This window comes from Euleptes europaea, chromosome 9 (assembly GCF_029931775.1).
Source record: "Euleptes europaea isolate rEulEur1 chromosome 9, rEulEur1.hap1, whole genome shotgun sequence".
NCBI lineage: Eukaryota > Metazoa > Chordata > Lepidosauria > Squamata > Sphaerodactylidae > Euleptes > Euleptes europaea.
In genome coordinates, this window is record NC_079320.1 from 91,384,979 (window position 1) to 91,397,722 (window position 12,744).

The window sequence follows — 12,744 nt, forward strand, 5'->3', positions numbered from 1 at the left end:
ATAAGTTGCATGAAGACCCCTGGGGCCCCTTTTAACCCGAATGGCATCACCAGAAATTAATACATTCCAAAACAGCTAGCGAAGGCAGTGAGGGATTCGTCTCCCTCCCGGATACGGACTCGATAATAGGCTTCCACCAAGTCTAACTTGGAAAAAACGTGACCCTCCTGCAATTGTCCCAAAATGTCCGAAATCAACGGTATGGGATAGGCATTGGCTTGGGTAACTGCGTTGAGCTTCCGGAAATCAATGCATAAGCGTAGGTCCCCCTCCTTTTTTTGGACGAAGAACGCAGGGGCTGAATTGGGAGCATTCGATGGTCGAATGAACCCTCGAGCAAGATTCTTGTCCAAAAAGTCACGTAACACAGCGCTTTCGGAAGCGCTCATGGGGTAAATCTTGCTCTTAGTCAGTGTGCAGTCCTTAACCACTTCAATTGCACAGTCAGTGGTACGGTGGGGGGGCAAAGTATTGCATTCTTTAATGTCAAAGACGTCAGCAAATTCTTTGTACGTCTCGGGTAGAGAATTTGTTGAAGAGGCGTCAGAAGTTAATGCCGGAGCGGGTGGGGGCACTACCGCGAGTTCGTGTCGGTGCTGGTCGCACTTGGGGTTGACAAAGGTAATAGTGTCCGTTTCCCATTCTATGTAGGGAGTATGACCTTTGAGCCAGTTAATTCCCAGAACAACTTCGAATCGGATGGGGGCTATGGTAAAGTCTATTTGTTCCCAATGAGAACCGATACCCATCGTCACTCCCCTAGTGCGATGATCGACTGGTCCCCCTTTAAAGTGGCTCCCGTCCATCTGGGCGAATTGGACGGGGGCTGGGAGCGCCTCAGACTTAACTTTGAGGGCTGCAAACGTGGCTTCACTAATTAAAGTGCGACCGCAGCCAGAGTCTATAAGTGCCTTGACAGGCAATTGGGGACCCCCTTTGTAGTGTTGTAACACTGCATCCACATAAACAGTTGTTTCCACTTCACTCACCTTGGTGGGAGCTTTGGTTTCGGCAGGAGTTTGCAGGAGTCTGTCGAGACGCTCCACTCACCACAGACCGTATCCGTTTTTTGACAAGTCTAGAGGGGTGTCCAGATTTAAAGCTGGAGAATTCCATTGATTATCCTCGTCAGAAGAAGGAGAGTTGTCCCCCATTGGGGCACTTGTAATCCGGGACCCTGCGGGGTCACTTGATGCAGGCAGGTTTACTGATTCCTCAACGTGAAGTGCAGCGGGTGTGGCTCGTCCCGGCGCTGCGCTGCGGGTGGCCGTGGTGCCTCTGCGTTGTGGTCTCCCTCGAGCTCGGGGTGGCATGCTGGGGCGAGAAATCTCCGGGCGTTGAGGACAGGTTGCCGCAAAGTGACCCAGTTCACCGCAAATAAGGCAAGCCCCCCTCTGGAACTTGGTTTTGCGATCCAGAGGCGGAAGCGTTGGCTTACGCAGGCTGGGGAGCGGTGCTTTTGACTGGGGCTTCTGGGAAATGAAACGCCGGCAGCTTTCAACCTCCTCAGCCAGTAAAATCCAATCTTCGAGGGTGTCAGGATCGCCCTTCATATACGACCAGTTCAGAATGTCAGGGTGTAAGGCTTCCCTGAAGTAGTGGATCAAGGTGGCCTCCGGCCAGTCCACAATTCTACTGGCTAGTCTCTGGAATTCATCTGCAAACTCTCGGACTGGAGAAGAGCCCTGCCTGAGTTGCAAAAGTTCTGCTTTGGCTCATTCTCCCATAAAGGGATCCTCAAACCGTCTCCGCAAGGCAGTCATAAAATTGTTGAGGGAGCGGATGGAACGGGACCGAGTGTCAAATTGGAGGACCATCCAGTCAGCTGCTTTCCCCGTCAATAGAGAAGCTACGAAACGAACTCGGCTATCCTCTGTGGGAAAGAATTGTCCCTGTTCTCGCATGTAACTGTCCACTTGATGTAGGAAACAGGGTAGAGTCTCAAGCGAGCCATCATAGGTCGTTTTTAACCGGGGTTGCTTCCATGGGCCGGGTATGGGTTGTCCTGGCAGTACGGGTGCCCCGGGAACTGGTGCAACTGGCACTTCGGGGACCTGTGGCTGAACGGGGAGATTAGCTGGCGGTTGAGCCTGGTGAGCTGGCACAACCAGCTGACCCGGTAGGTGAACCGGTGCGGCGGGCCCAGGAAGAATGGGCTGCACCGGAGTCGTCAGTGCTTGCTGCAAGTGCTCATTTTCCTGAAACAAACGTTCCATTTGATCTTGGAGACGGTCTACACGGTCGTATAACTCCCGGTTTTGAGCCCGCAATAAGTGCACCTCTTCCTCAGGTCCACCAGTACGATGAGCTCGGCTGGCCCGGAAGCCCGTGGCCCATTGGGAGCCGTCCCTATACAAGTCCTCCTCGTCAGAATCGTCTGATCCCCAAAGCCGTCCAGCGAGGCGCCGTGCGCGTTGGGCGGTGCGGGACGGGGCAAAAGCTGGGGAAAACGTTGGCCCCCACGAGGGGCCAGTTTGACCAGGGTCTTTGGGGCGCACACCCGCCCGTGCCCGTTCTGCAGCCAACTGTTGCTCCTTTTCCCGTGCGGCCTGAGCTTTGGCCGCCGCCTCCGCCGCCACAGCTGCTTCTCTATCCGCGAGAACTTGGGCGGCCTCGAGTTTCCGGGTAGCATCTGCAGTCACAAGCGGTAGAAGTTCCTTTTCCAAGAGGGCGAGGAGCGGTTCGGACTCCCCATCCAACAACGGTTGAACCTGGACCGCTAGCGCAGGTGCATCAGCCCCAAAAGTTGGGGTCAACAATTGTGATAGAGTGGCAACCGTGGTATCCTTCGTTAGTTCCACGAATAGAAGCGCCGTTTGGATAGCAATCCGTTTCGCTTCTGCTAGACAGTCGGCTGCATTCGGCACCAAAGGAAAACTTGCCGGCGAGGCCCCTGCCATGGCACCTGTTGAGTGAGTCTCACGAGCAATAAGTTTATCCAACAAATCAGTTAGTATTTGTAAATCCTCCACCGCTAAACGGGTGTCATCCACCAACCGGTCAAGGGCTTGGAGGTCTAAACAGGTGTTGGCAACATCAGACATCCAAGGAGAAATCACTAGAGAACGCCACTGGGTCTGTATTAATCCATTAATTAGTCCTGCTCAGTTCAGCTACAACGTCCCGCACGAGAGTGGGATCGTCTTCCAGGGTTCTTCCAGGAACCCGCAACCCGGGGATCACGACTGGCGGGTTTGGGGCGAACCACACGGGGCTCCAGCCCCTGTCGAATCACTCGGAGAGCGCTCTCCTCGCTCCCATCTGAGTGGCAGGCGAACCCTCCAGGGCTCTAGCCTGACAGAGGAAAAATGGATTGCTGTCACAATGTAAGCCCTTGGTCCAAAAGAACCAGAAACCACATCATAGACAATCAGGTCCAAAGAAGCTGGTCTTTACTGGTCAAATAGATTAACAGAGCATAATAGGAAAGGTGACAGCAATGAAGCCTGCTGGCTCAAGCTTGGTAATATAAAAGCACAGAAAAGGTAAGAGATTACAAAACACAAACAGCGCTGTGATTCCCACAGCTTCAAACGGGGCAGGAAGTCATAACAATCCTTGGGCATAGACAGTGGGAAGTGAACTTACAGAGATACAGAACGTCACCTGCTGAGACACAGAAACCGAGATACAGGCCTGCCTGACAGGCGGCCATTTTGCCTGCCTGGCTGCCTAGGAACTCTGGAGGCTCTGAAGGTCCTCTACGCAGAAAAGGCTTCAAATCCGGCGATTTAAGGTTGCTTTTCCTGTTTCTGCCTTCTTCTGATTTTCCCATAGCTTTTTAGATATTTTTGGCTTAGCTAAGATTTAACTGCGGCGATTTTTAAGAAGATTGGTGCAGAGAGTAGCGATCGGATGTCTTCTACCTAGCTCGACGCCCCGCCCTTTCCTGTGGGCCTCTGCTATTTGATCTTCTTCATTTAAATCCCTACATTGGTCGTCTCTTCCTTGTGGTATTAGTTTAAAGCCCTCTTGATGAATTTCTCCAGGTTTCTTCCAAAAACATTCTTCCCCAACCTTGAAAGGTGAATTCCATTGCATGCTAGTAGGTCGTCATCCAGAAAACCCAGCCCGTGGTCCCAGAATCTAAATAGCTCCTGCCAGCACCACTAACGCAGCCAGTGGTTCACCTCCATTATCTTACGTTCCCATCGCATTACCCTTCCTCTGACAGGAAGGTTCGAAGAGAACTCCAGCTGTGCCCCCCATTCCCTTCAGCTTCCTCCTGAGAGCTTCATAGTCAGCCTTAATGTTTTCGATGGTGTTGGCTGTATTGGTTCCCACATAGACCATCACAAATGGGTAATGATCTTTAGGTTTGACTTGTTTGGGTGCCAGGTCTACAATATCTTTAATTTTTGCCTCTGGCAAGCAACACACCTCTGGGGTCATGGGGTCAGGCCTGGTCACATGATGTTCCATACCCCTCAGCAGGGAATCACCTACAATCATCACTTTCCTTTTCCTTCCAGTGCCATCTCTTTGTGTCCCCCTCCCTCTGTCTTCCTTGTGTTTGAACACATGAAGCGGCCTTATACTGAATCAGGTTTCTTCCGCTGGCAGTGTTTCCGCCTCTGCTGCCACCGTAAGGGCCTGGAATAGATTCCTGAGTTCTAATGGCACTGAATACTGTCTCACTCGATGCCTTTGGGGGCATGCTGTGGCACCCTGAATCTCGTTAGGGCAGGCAACCACACTGTTGTCCCTTTGAATCATCTCCCCTTCCCCATGCAGGGATTCGAGGCGTCTGTTAATAAAATCCTCCCCTTCCTTAATGTCATGGAGAGTAGCAATCCTTTCCTTCAGGCTTCAAACCTTGTCCTCTAAGGGCCCTATCAACTTACACTTGTGATAGGTGAAGTAATAGTCTTAAAAGGATCATGTATAGGAGTGAGAACAAAAGAAAAACCTTTTTGTTCAGATATAGTAAACTGGATCCTAGATAAATTCACTATCACTGGGTTCTCAAAAAAATTTCTTCTTTTGACCTATCCTCTGATCTTAAGGTCTGTCTCTTTTCTTAAGGCACTTTGTTGGTTCCCTAAAAAATTTGCTCAAATTCTTATTATCCTGTTATTCATTTCTACAGGATTCTCAGAATTGTCTGAAGATCTTCATCCAAAATTAGTGTTACTGTCTGATTCATGGCTTATGTCCGCAGTGGAATCAAAAGACACTGATATTTTGTTTTTAATTCAATTTCTTTTGTTTGTCTGCCAATAATATACCATATTGTCCTCATAGTCTTTCAAATCCCTTTGAAACTTTTAAAATTTAGCCTTCTTTAATTCCAAAAATTGCTTTTCAATCTCCTTCTCCAACAAGGTGGATTTCTCCCCAAACGTTCTGTAACCCATAGTAAATCAAAATCCTTTTTTAAAGTTGTACTACTTTCAAATTAGTTGTACAAATTTCCTCAACTGATATTTCAGTTAATAGGGCCATGAGATCAACGGAACCATTGTTTAAAATGGCAAACCACCTTTCCCCGAATTTCTCATTTTGTGAAAATATACCAGGGTCCTTCCTATTTGCAAACCCCTCAGAATAATTTTCTTCCTACAGTAGTCACCAAGAACCCCAGCATGTGTTTCTATGCTGACTTTTTAAAAAATTGATTTTCTGTATGCCAAAAAAAGGTTTATCCAAAAGAGGTCCTATTTGTTCTTCTATATAGCTAAATATTTTATTCCCTCCATATGCCATGAGAGGTCCAACTTACTCCCCAAAACACAACAAAATAGGATCAAAAAGAAAAAGGTGGGGGGACTCAACCCTGAAAATAAAATAGCCAAAAAGGGTTAAAATAATTAAGTAAGCAAACCTCAAAATGCATACAATTTAAAAAAAAACCCTTAAATTGGGGTTAATTATACATAATAAAACTACAAAACACCAAACACATTTTGGATGGCTGCGTTTCTCAGTGGTGCAGTAAAAATTATCAAACTAAACAGCTTTTGATAACAATTATCTGAATTGCCACATTTATCAGAAGCCGTTTAGCTTGTTTTGTAGCTTTATTATATTATATGACCAACTGTATGTGTACACCAGAGCAATTTTTTTATTGTGCATGAGTTCTATTGGTTATTATTTTATTGTAATTTATGGATAATAATAATAATTATTTATTATTCCTTCAACCGTAAGTTGGTAGGATTTGGAAAGGGGGGGGAAATCAATGAATCATTGAATATTACAACTATTTAAAAACATTTGGCAACAGCTTCCAATATCCATATCATTAGAAAACAATAATTTCAAGATAATATAATTGCTAGAACACTGTACATCAGAATTAATAAATGTACCAGTATATCGCTTCTCGCTTTAACAAAGAAGGGACGATGTAATAACACATGTGGGACAGTTTCTGTTGCTCCAGAAGCTCGAGAAAACTTTATTTTCATCCAGGGAATGGTTTTAAGCCTTCCAATATATTCAGCTGTTGGAAGCAAACTGCATCTTGCTAATAAAATTGAACATCTATATTTAGGGTTTTGCATAGCGATCAGATAGTAGGCAACCATAAAACAAGTAGTGGCAATTACCCTTAATACAAATATACAGCCAGTGTATATATACAATATATAAATCAGTAAGCAGCCCAGACCAATCTTGCAAGAAAATCGGTTTGCTTACTGTGTTCAATAAGTGATCAGAGTAATAATTACTGAGGTAAGACTCATTTTAATCATCAAGCCTTAATGCTTTTACTGGTAAATTTCGAGAGTTGGGATTTTTGACAAACGAGGCTTGCCTCATAAGACATACTAATTGACTGGGGGTCTAGCAATTCATGGACAATTAAAACTCATTTTAAGTACGTTTTTTTACAACAAAGCAAATATGCAATTTAAAGGGGATGGAAAAGCAAGGGGCGGGGCCCGAGCCTGGAGGAAGAAACAAGGGGGAAGCAGAAGGTGGAGAGATCCGGTGAGCGAGCGTGAGGCAGAGGAGGAAGGAGAGAGATGATGTTTTCTGGGCTGTGTTAGCCTTCCATACAAGGTGTACATAACAGTATCAACTAGATAAACGTGAACTCAAGTTGTAATTAAAGTGCCAAGGAATTTTCAGAATGTGCACAACTAGAAAAATTAGTGTACATTGTGGAAATTATTGGTAGCAATAAAGTTTTGTTTTTATAATTTTTGGAGCAGGATCGTGGTTTTGCTGGTACGTAATTGGGGGTGGGGTGGTTGGGGATCAAAGAAGGCTGTCCTCCCAGGCTCTGGGCAGAGGCATGGTACACAGTAGTTCAAATTATTAACACGTTTTTAACTAAACAGTCCGTTTAACTCTTTTTTTCTTTCCCCCCAATGTGCATTCAGGTCATCATCTGGTTCCGCGGCCACCTCCAGGCGCCAACGAGGAAATCCCTGATGATTTCAACTGGGATTTGATCACCTAGCAAGTGACAGACTTGATGGCGCTCCCCTGCGTAGGGGGTGTGGGAAGGGAGCCGGTGGCTGGGGGGGGGGCAGGCGTGGTCGCAGGGCCAGCACCCCTCAGCCTCTTTGCCTTGCCTGTATATAGGTATATATTCTCTACTTCCGCCAGAGAAGCTGCTGCAAGACGCTGCCGAAGATAATCCTTCCTAATCCCCGTTTTGCCCTCTTCTTCTTTAGTTTGTTGTTGTTCTTATTATTATCCATAATTGTGCACAGCCCCTCCACTCCATCTACTGGCCTCGGATTTGACATGTTGCCTGGCAGCTTGCGAGGGAGGACTGGAGGGCTGTTTTGTGGTGCCGTGAGAGAAATCCTGGAGGGCCTCCTTTTCCTTGTCGCTTGTGTTGAGCGGCGATCCCTCTTCCCCTTCCAGGCGGTCAGTGACTCTGTTGTGTCGGCTGCAAGAGTGAGGGAGCCTCGTGGATCTTGAAAGTCTGTAATAATTATGTTCTTTCTTAAATGTTGTAATGGTGAGAGGGGAGGGGGAGGGAGGGGAGGGGGTGCTGTGAGCTTTCTCACACCAGAGGAGGCAGCATCTCCAGGGGAACGCCTGGGGCCGGAGCGGGGAGCCCTTGAGAGCAGCCAGCGGCAGGAAGGCAGGGAGGCCTGCCAGAGAGAGGGGCAACCGAGGACTTCTCTAGCTGCAATGTTATGGTGGGGAGTGGGCTGCCAGTAGGGGCGGAGTGTCTGGGAAAGAGGGGGGCGGGGCTTGCCCGGTATCGTGCACTGCCCTTTTCCAATCACTGCCCTTTTCCGATCACTGCCCTGGGCAGAAGAGGAAAGTGCTGTTCGTGTCGCTTGCCTCCATGTCACGCGGGTCGGACACCATCATGGAACCAGACTCCTGAGGGCTTGCCTTTTTCTTTATTGCCTTCTCTAATATAATGCAGCAAGGCTTCTTATTTGAATATGCAGATAAATGCAAATCAAGAAGTGCCCCTTTTACCTGCAAGCTTTTTTTTTTTTTTTTTGGAAAAAAAATTAAAGTTCTAAATTTTATGTCCCCTTGATTCTCTGGAAGGTGCTGCAGTTTGTGATGTGAGGGAGGAAACTGAGGGCGTCTTTCCAGCCTTTTGTATAGCTAAACAATTCACGTCCCGTGTTGTGGTTGTCTGGAGGGGAAAAGAGGAATGTGATGCCGAGGAGTCGCATGAGGGGGCGTCTCCTTGGGGACAGCCTAGGGAGGAAAGGCTGGAGGCTAGAAGTCTTCTTCTGCTTCAGGTGGTGGCAGGAAGGGTTGGAGTTCAACGGTGTGGCAACCATGTCAAGATAGTGTCAGATTTTTGACCTGGTTCTGGCAGGGGGGGCCCTCTCCCCCCTTTGTGCTCAACTTCTAGCATGCCTTCCCAGCAGACTTTTCCCCATGCTCTTCATAATCTTCCAACAGCAAGCCCGTTTTGTGTGAGGGGGAAACCAAGCTGGAAACAAAAACATTGTGGGAACAGTGTGGTGCCAGGGGTGGGAAGTTCTTTAGCATTGCTTTTAACTTGCTGTCTCATTGGCTTTTCAGGGGGGGAGGGGACATTTTTGGTCTTGGGAGGGAAAGGGTCATCGTTGTGTGCTCTGAGAGGAGAATGCCTGAGCCAATTTGTGGGGGGGTTTCAATTGTTGACTGCACTGCCCCAGGAAGGAGGCTGACGTGACGGGGAGGTTCTTGTTGGTGACACGACCGAGAGAGATCTTCTCCTCTGGATAACAATCAGTGCTTTTGTCAAGAAACTTGCGAACGAACCTCATGGAAGAATTGCCTGCCTTTCAGAGAATGCTGGGGAGGGGGGTTAATGAAAGATCCCTCCTTTATGTCTTCAGAGGCTCCTCATTTGCATAGTCAGTTGCGCCTTGTGTGTCTATGTAAATATATGCAGGTCAGTGTGCAAATTAGCCAGACTCTTGTCTTTGCCTCTGAACGGCCTGCATTGTTCTGGAGTGGGTTAACTAACGTTGGATTACACACACACAGTCATGGACTCAGCGCTGTGAGCGGCTGGCACGGCCTGCCCAAGGCGAAGTGAGAGCCCCCGGTGCCAGCCTGTCTCCAGGAGAGGAATCCCTCGCCTGCCCACCCACCATGCTTTACGCCAAGGAGATAGGAGAGAGATGTGGCCTCACAAATTTATTTTTGTGCATGCTTTCTTAATAAAAAAAAGTGAATGTTTAATCTTTTGGTACCACTGTTTAGTTTGTTTGTGGTAGCTTGTGGAGTGAAACTCAATTTATAGGGCTTGGATTCCTGGGAAATGTTTCCTGTTCTTACTGAAACAAAGCCTAAGATCTGGCGGTCGTTCTTTCAGACCTCTGTATTTCCAGCAAGGGAAGGGTCGGCTGCTAATGAAGGGCCGCTATACCAGGGTCCCAGATCATTTATTATTTCCGGCATAGGGAGAGATATGAACTAAGGCTACACACAGGGCAAAGGGTGGCTCTGCAGGAAATGAGGCCAGCTGAGGAGGGGGGCATCAAGGGCACATTTCAGCTTTCTAAGAAACAGAGATTCTGTTTTTGGTCCTCCCTCCCTGGGCATGTGATGGGAAAACCCACAAGTCTGCAAGATGCCCTTCTGACCTCAGAGCAGGAGGAGCCCCTCACGGTAAGTAGTCAAGGCTCCGTTTTTCCTTGAGCTGTGACTAGAAAGTACATTAAGCGTGCAAACGCTGGGTGAAATGTCAACCTAGAAAGGTGGCTGGAAAGGCAGTTATGGGTAGTGACTGGGAGTGGGGCTTGAGTTTCTCACGACCAGCAAAAACCAGTGTAAAATTATGCAGCTACAAAACAGCTGTGGAATAAAGTGCAAAATGAGAAAAATAAACTTTTATTCCCCTCCTCTCCAGAGTACAGAATTTGCCTCCCCGCAGACTTGATGTAGCGTTTCTGAAGAAGCTTCTCCAGGTGTCTTCAGAGGAATCCGTTTCACTTGTAGGCCTTTGTCGTCCCTCCTGCTGTCTCACAGCTGATGTCGCCCCCTTCTTCTTCCTGGGCACTCAGGGTGTGTGTAGAATGGAGAACTGTAGGCAGGTTGGGTCATCCCATTTGATTCCATGGCCACCCTGTGAGGGAGAGGTCTTGTGGCACCTTTAAAGACCAGCAGCATTTTATCCTGGAAGAAGCTTTTGTGGACCAGAACCCACTTATGGTAGGTTTGTGGCCCGAGCTTGGTAACTGGTGGGACACTTGAACCCAGGTCCCCAGTTCCAACATTATCAGTGAAGCAATGTTGGAGGGGAAAGGGGCCGTGAGAGAGGGCTCAGCCAACGTAGTTGGGGACTCCTCAGTTCAGGAACCCCAGCCTTGGTGATCTTTGTGGAGCCCCTCCCTCTGCACACGCCTCTGGCCGGTCCAGCAGCAGGAGAAGCCTTCAGTCACAGGCTGGGGCTTCCCTGGCTCTGATCAGCGGGCCTCAGCTGGAGGAGGCTAAGGCAGAGATCGTGGCCAGAAACGGAGTCCTGTGTGCAATGGGGCAAGACTTGTTTTTGGGGAGCGGGGTGCTCTGTTTCTTAGTTTGCTACCAGGCATTGACTTACCAAAGAGAAGTGTTCGTAATACAGTTGACTGACCGAAGTGAGTGGGCTGCACCTGGGCCAGGCGCGGGGCAGTCGGCTTTTGCTTAGCATAATGGAGCATCTTGAAATACTTTCCCATAGAGTAGTTTAAACAAAAGATATTCCAGGAGCTCCCTTCTGCCCCACAGCACCGGCCTTGATCACAAGCGCCCTCCTCCACAACCCCCCCCCCCGCGACCCTCCTCATGTCGCTTGGCCAGGGTCTCTACTGGGAGTTCCAGAAAGGCAAAGCCCTCCTTGGCTTTCTCTGCCCCCCCCCCACCATTGGCAGCGGGTAAAAAGCCCGGGGTGGGGAGGCAGAGAACAGAACGTTCAGCTGGAGGGGAGCTAGGTGCAAAGCCCACCCCCCACCCCGCACCCCGCCAAGACGACCACTGGAGGATTCAGGGCCGAGAGCTTTCCCCATTGCGCCTGCCTCTGGTAGCCATCAGGAGGCGATGGTGGCTGGGGAGAAGCTGGCCGTGGGAATGGCCTTTGCAGGGGCCGGAGTTCACATGGGAGAGCCAGTGGGCACAGCCCGCCCCCCCCCCCCGCCGTGGGTGGTCCTCCAGCCAGCGCTATTCAAATTAGCCTGTGTCAAAACCCGGGGCGAGGAGGACCCCCAGCAATGCAGCGTCACAGCGGCCAAGGAGAGGTCCAGCGAGCATCTAAGTATTACAGCTGAACATCAAGAAGACAGAAGTCAGGACTGCAGGGGGATCCCAGCACGTTAAGGTTGACAAAGACGTTGAAGTCGTGAAAAGATTTTCTGTTCCTTGGCGCCACCGTCAACCCAAGGGAAGACCCGCAGCCCAAAAATCAGGAGGGGGGGCTGAGGCTGGGGCAGGGGCAGTGAAGGCGCTAGAAGAGATCCTGAAGGGTCAGGAGGCGCCACTGGCCGCCCCGATCCCCGACACTAGGTATGGAGTGTGAAAGTCGGGCAGTGAAGGAAGCGGACAGGAAGCGAGTGGATTCATTGGAAATGTGGTGCTGGAGGGGAGCGGGCCGCCGAAAAGACACATGAGTGGGTTCCAGAGCAAACCAAGAAGAGTTGGTGTTTCCCTGCCGACTTTCTTTACCACTCCAGGGAGAATCAAACCGGCTCACAATCGCCTGCCCCTCCCCAGACACCCTGCGAGGTAGGTGAGGCTAAGAGAGCTGTGACTAGCCCGAGGTCACCCAGCTGGCTTCCTGTGGCGGAGTGGGGAAACCCACCCGGTTCTCCAGGCCAGACTCCGCCGCTCCGAACCCCCGCCGCCCAACCGGGAGGGGGGGTGGGGGGGCCGCGCGCCTCGGTGGCCGCCCCGTTCCCAACCGGGGGGCGGGGGGCGGGGGCCTACGCGAGGCGGTGCTCCGGCAGGAAGCCCCTCGGGGACAGGCCGGGGGGGCGGGAGGCGCTTTTGCAGAGCTGGAGCGAGCTGCCGGGAGCCCCCCGGGGTGGACGAAGAGGCCGGCAGGGGCGGGGAGGAGGGAGCCCTGGCGTGGGCCCGGAACGGGCATGGCGGCTCCGGCTTCGCCGTGGCCACGCCCACTCCCCCGCCTCCCCGTGACGCGACAGGGCCGCCCGGGCCCCGAATGGCGCCGCGCGGCCGTCAGCCGGCCCGGCGGGTCACGTGACTTCTGCCCCGGAGAAAGATGGCGGCGGGAGGCGCGCCCGGCCGATAGGCTGCCCGGCTCTGCTCGCCTCCGCCTGCCCTGCCCTGCCCGGGCCTGGCCTGGCCTGCCTGCGCGCTCCGGGCCTCGAGCGGGCGGCG

General features: G+C 50.6%; 1 protein-coding gene across 1 annotated transcript in view; it reads left to right on the plus strand.

Annotated features, from left to right (window-relative positions):
• Positions 1-7,465, plus strand: part of FOXJ2 (forkhead box J2) — a 31,134-nt gene extending 23,669 nt beyond the window's left edge. The window contains exon 10 of the mRNA XM_056855903.1: positions 7,335-7,465. Within this exon, the coding sequence (XP_056711881.1) occupies positions 7,335-7,414 (80 nt within the window). The 3' untranslated portion in view covers positions 7,415-7,465. The remainder of the gene's footprint in view (positions 1-7,334) is intronic.
• The last annotated feature ends 5,279 nt before the right edge of the window (positions 7,466-12,744 follow it).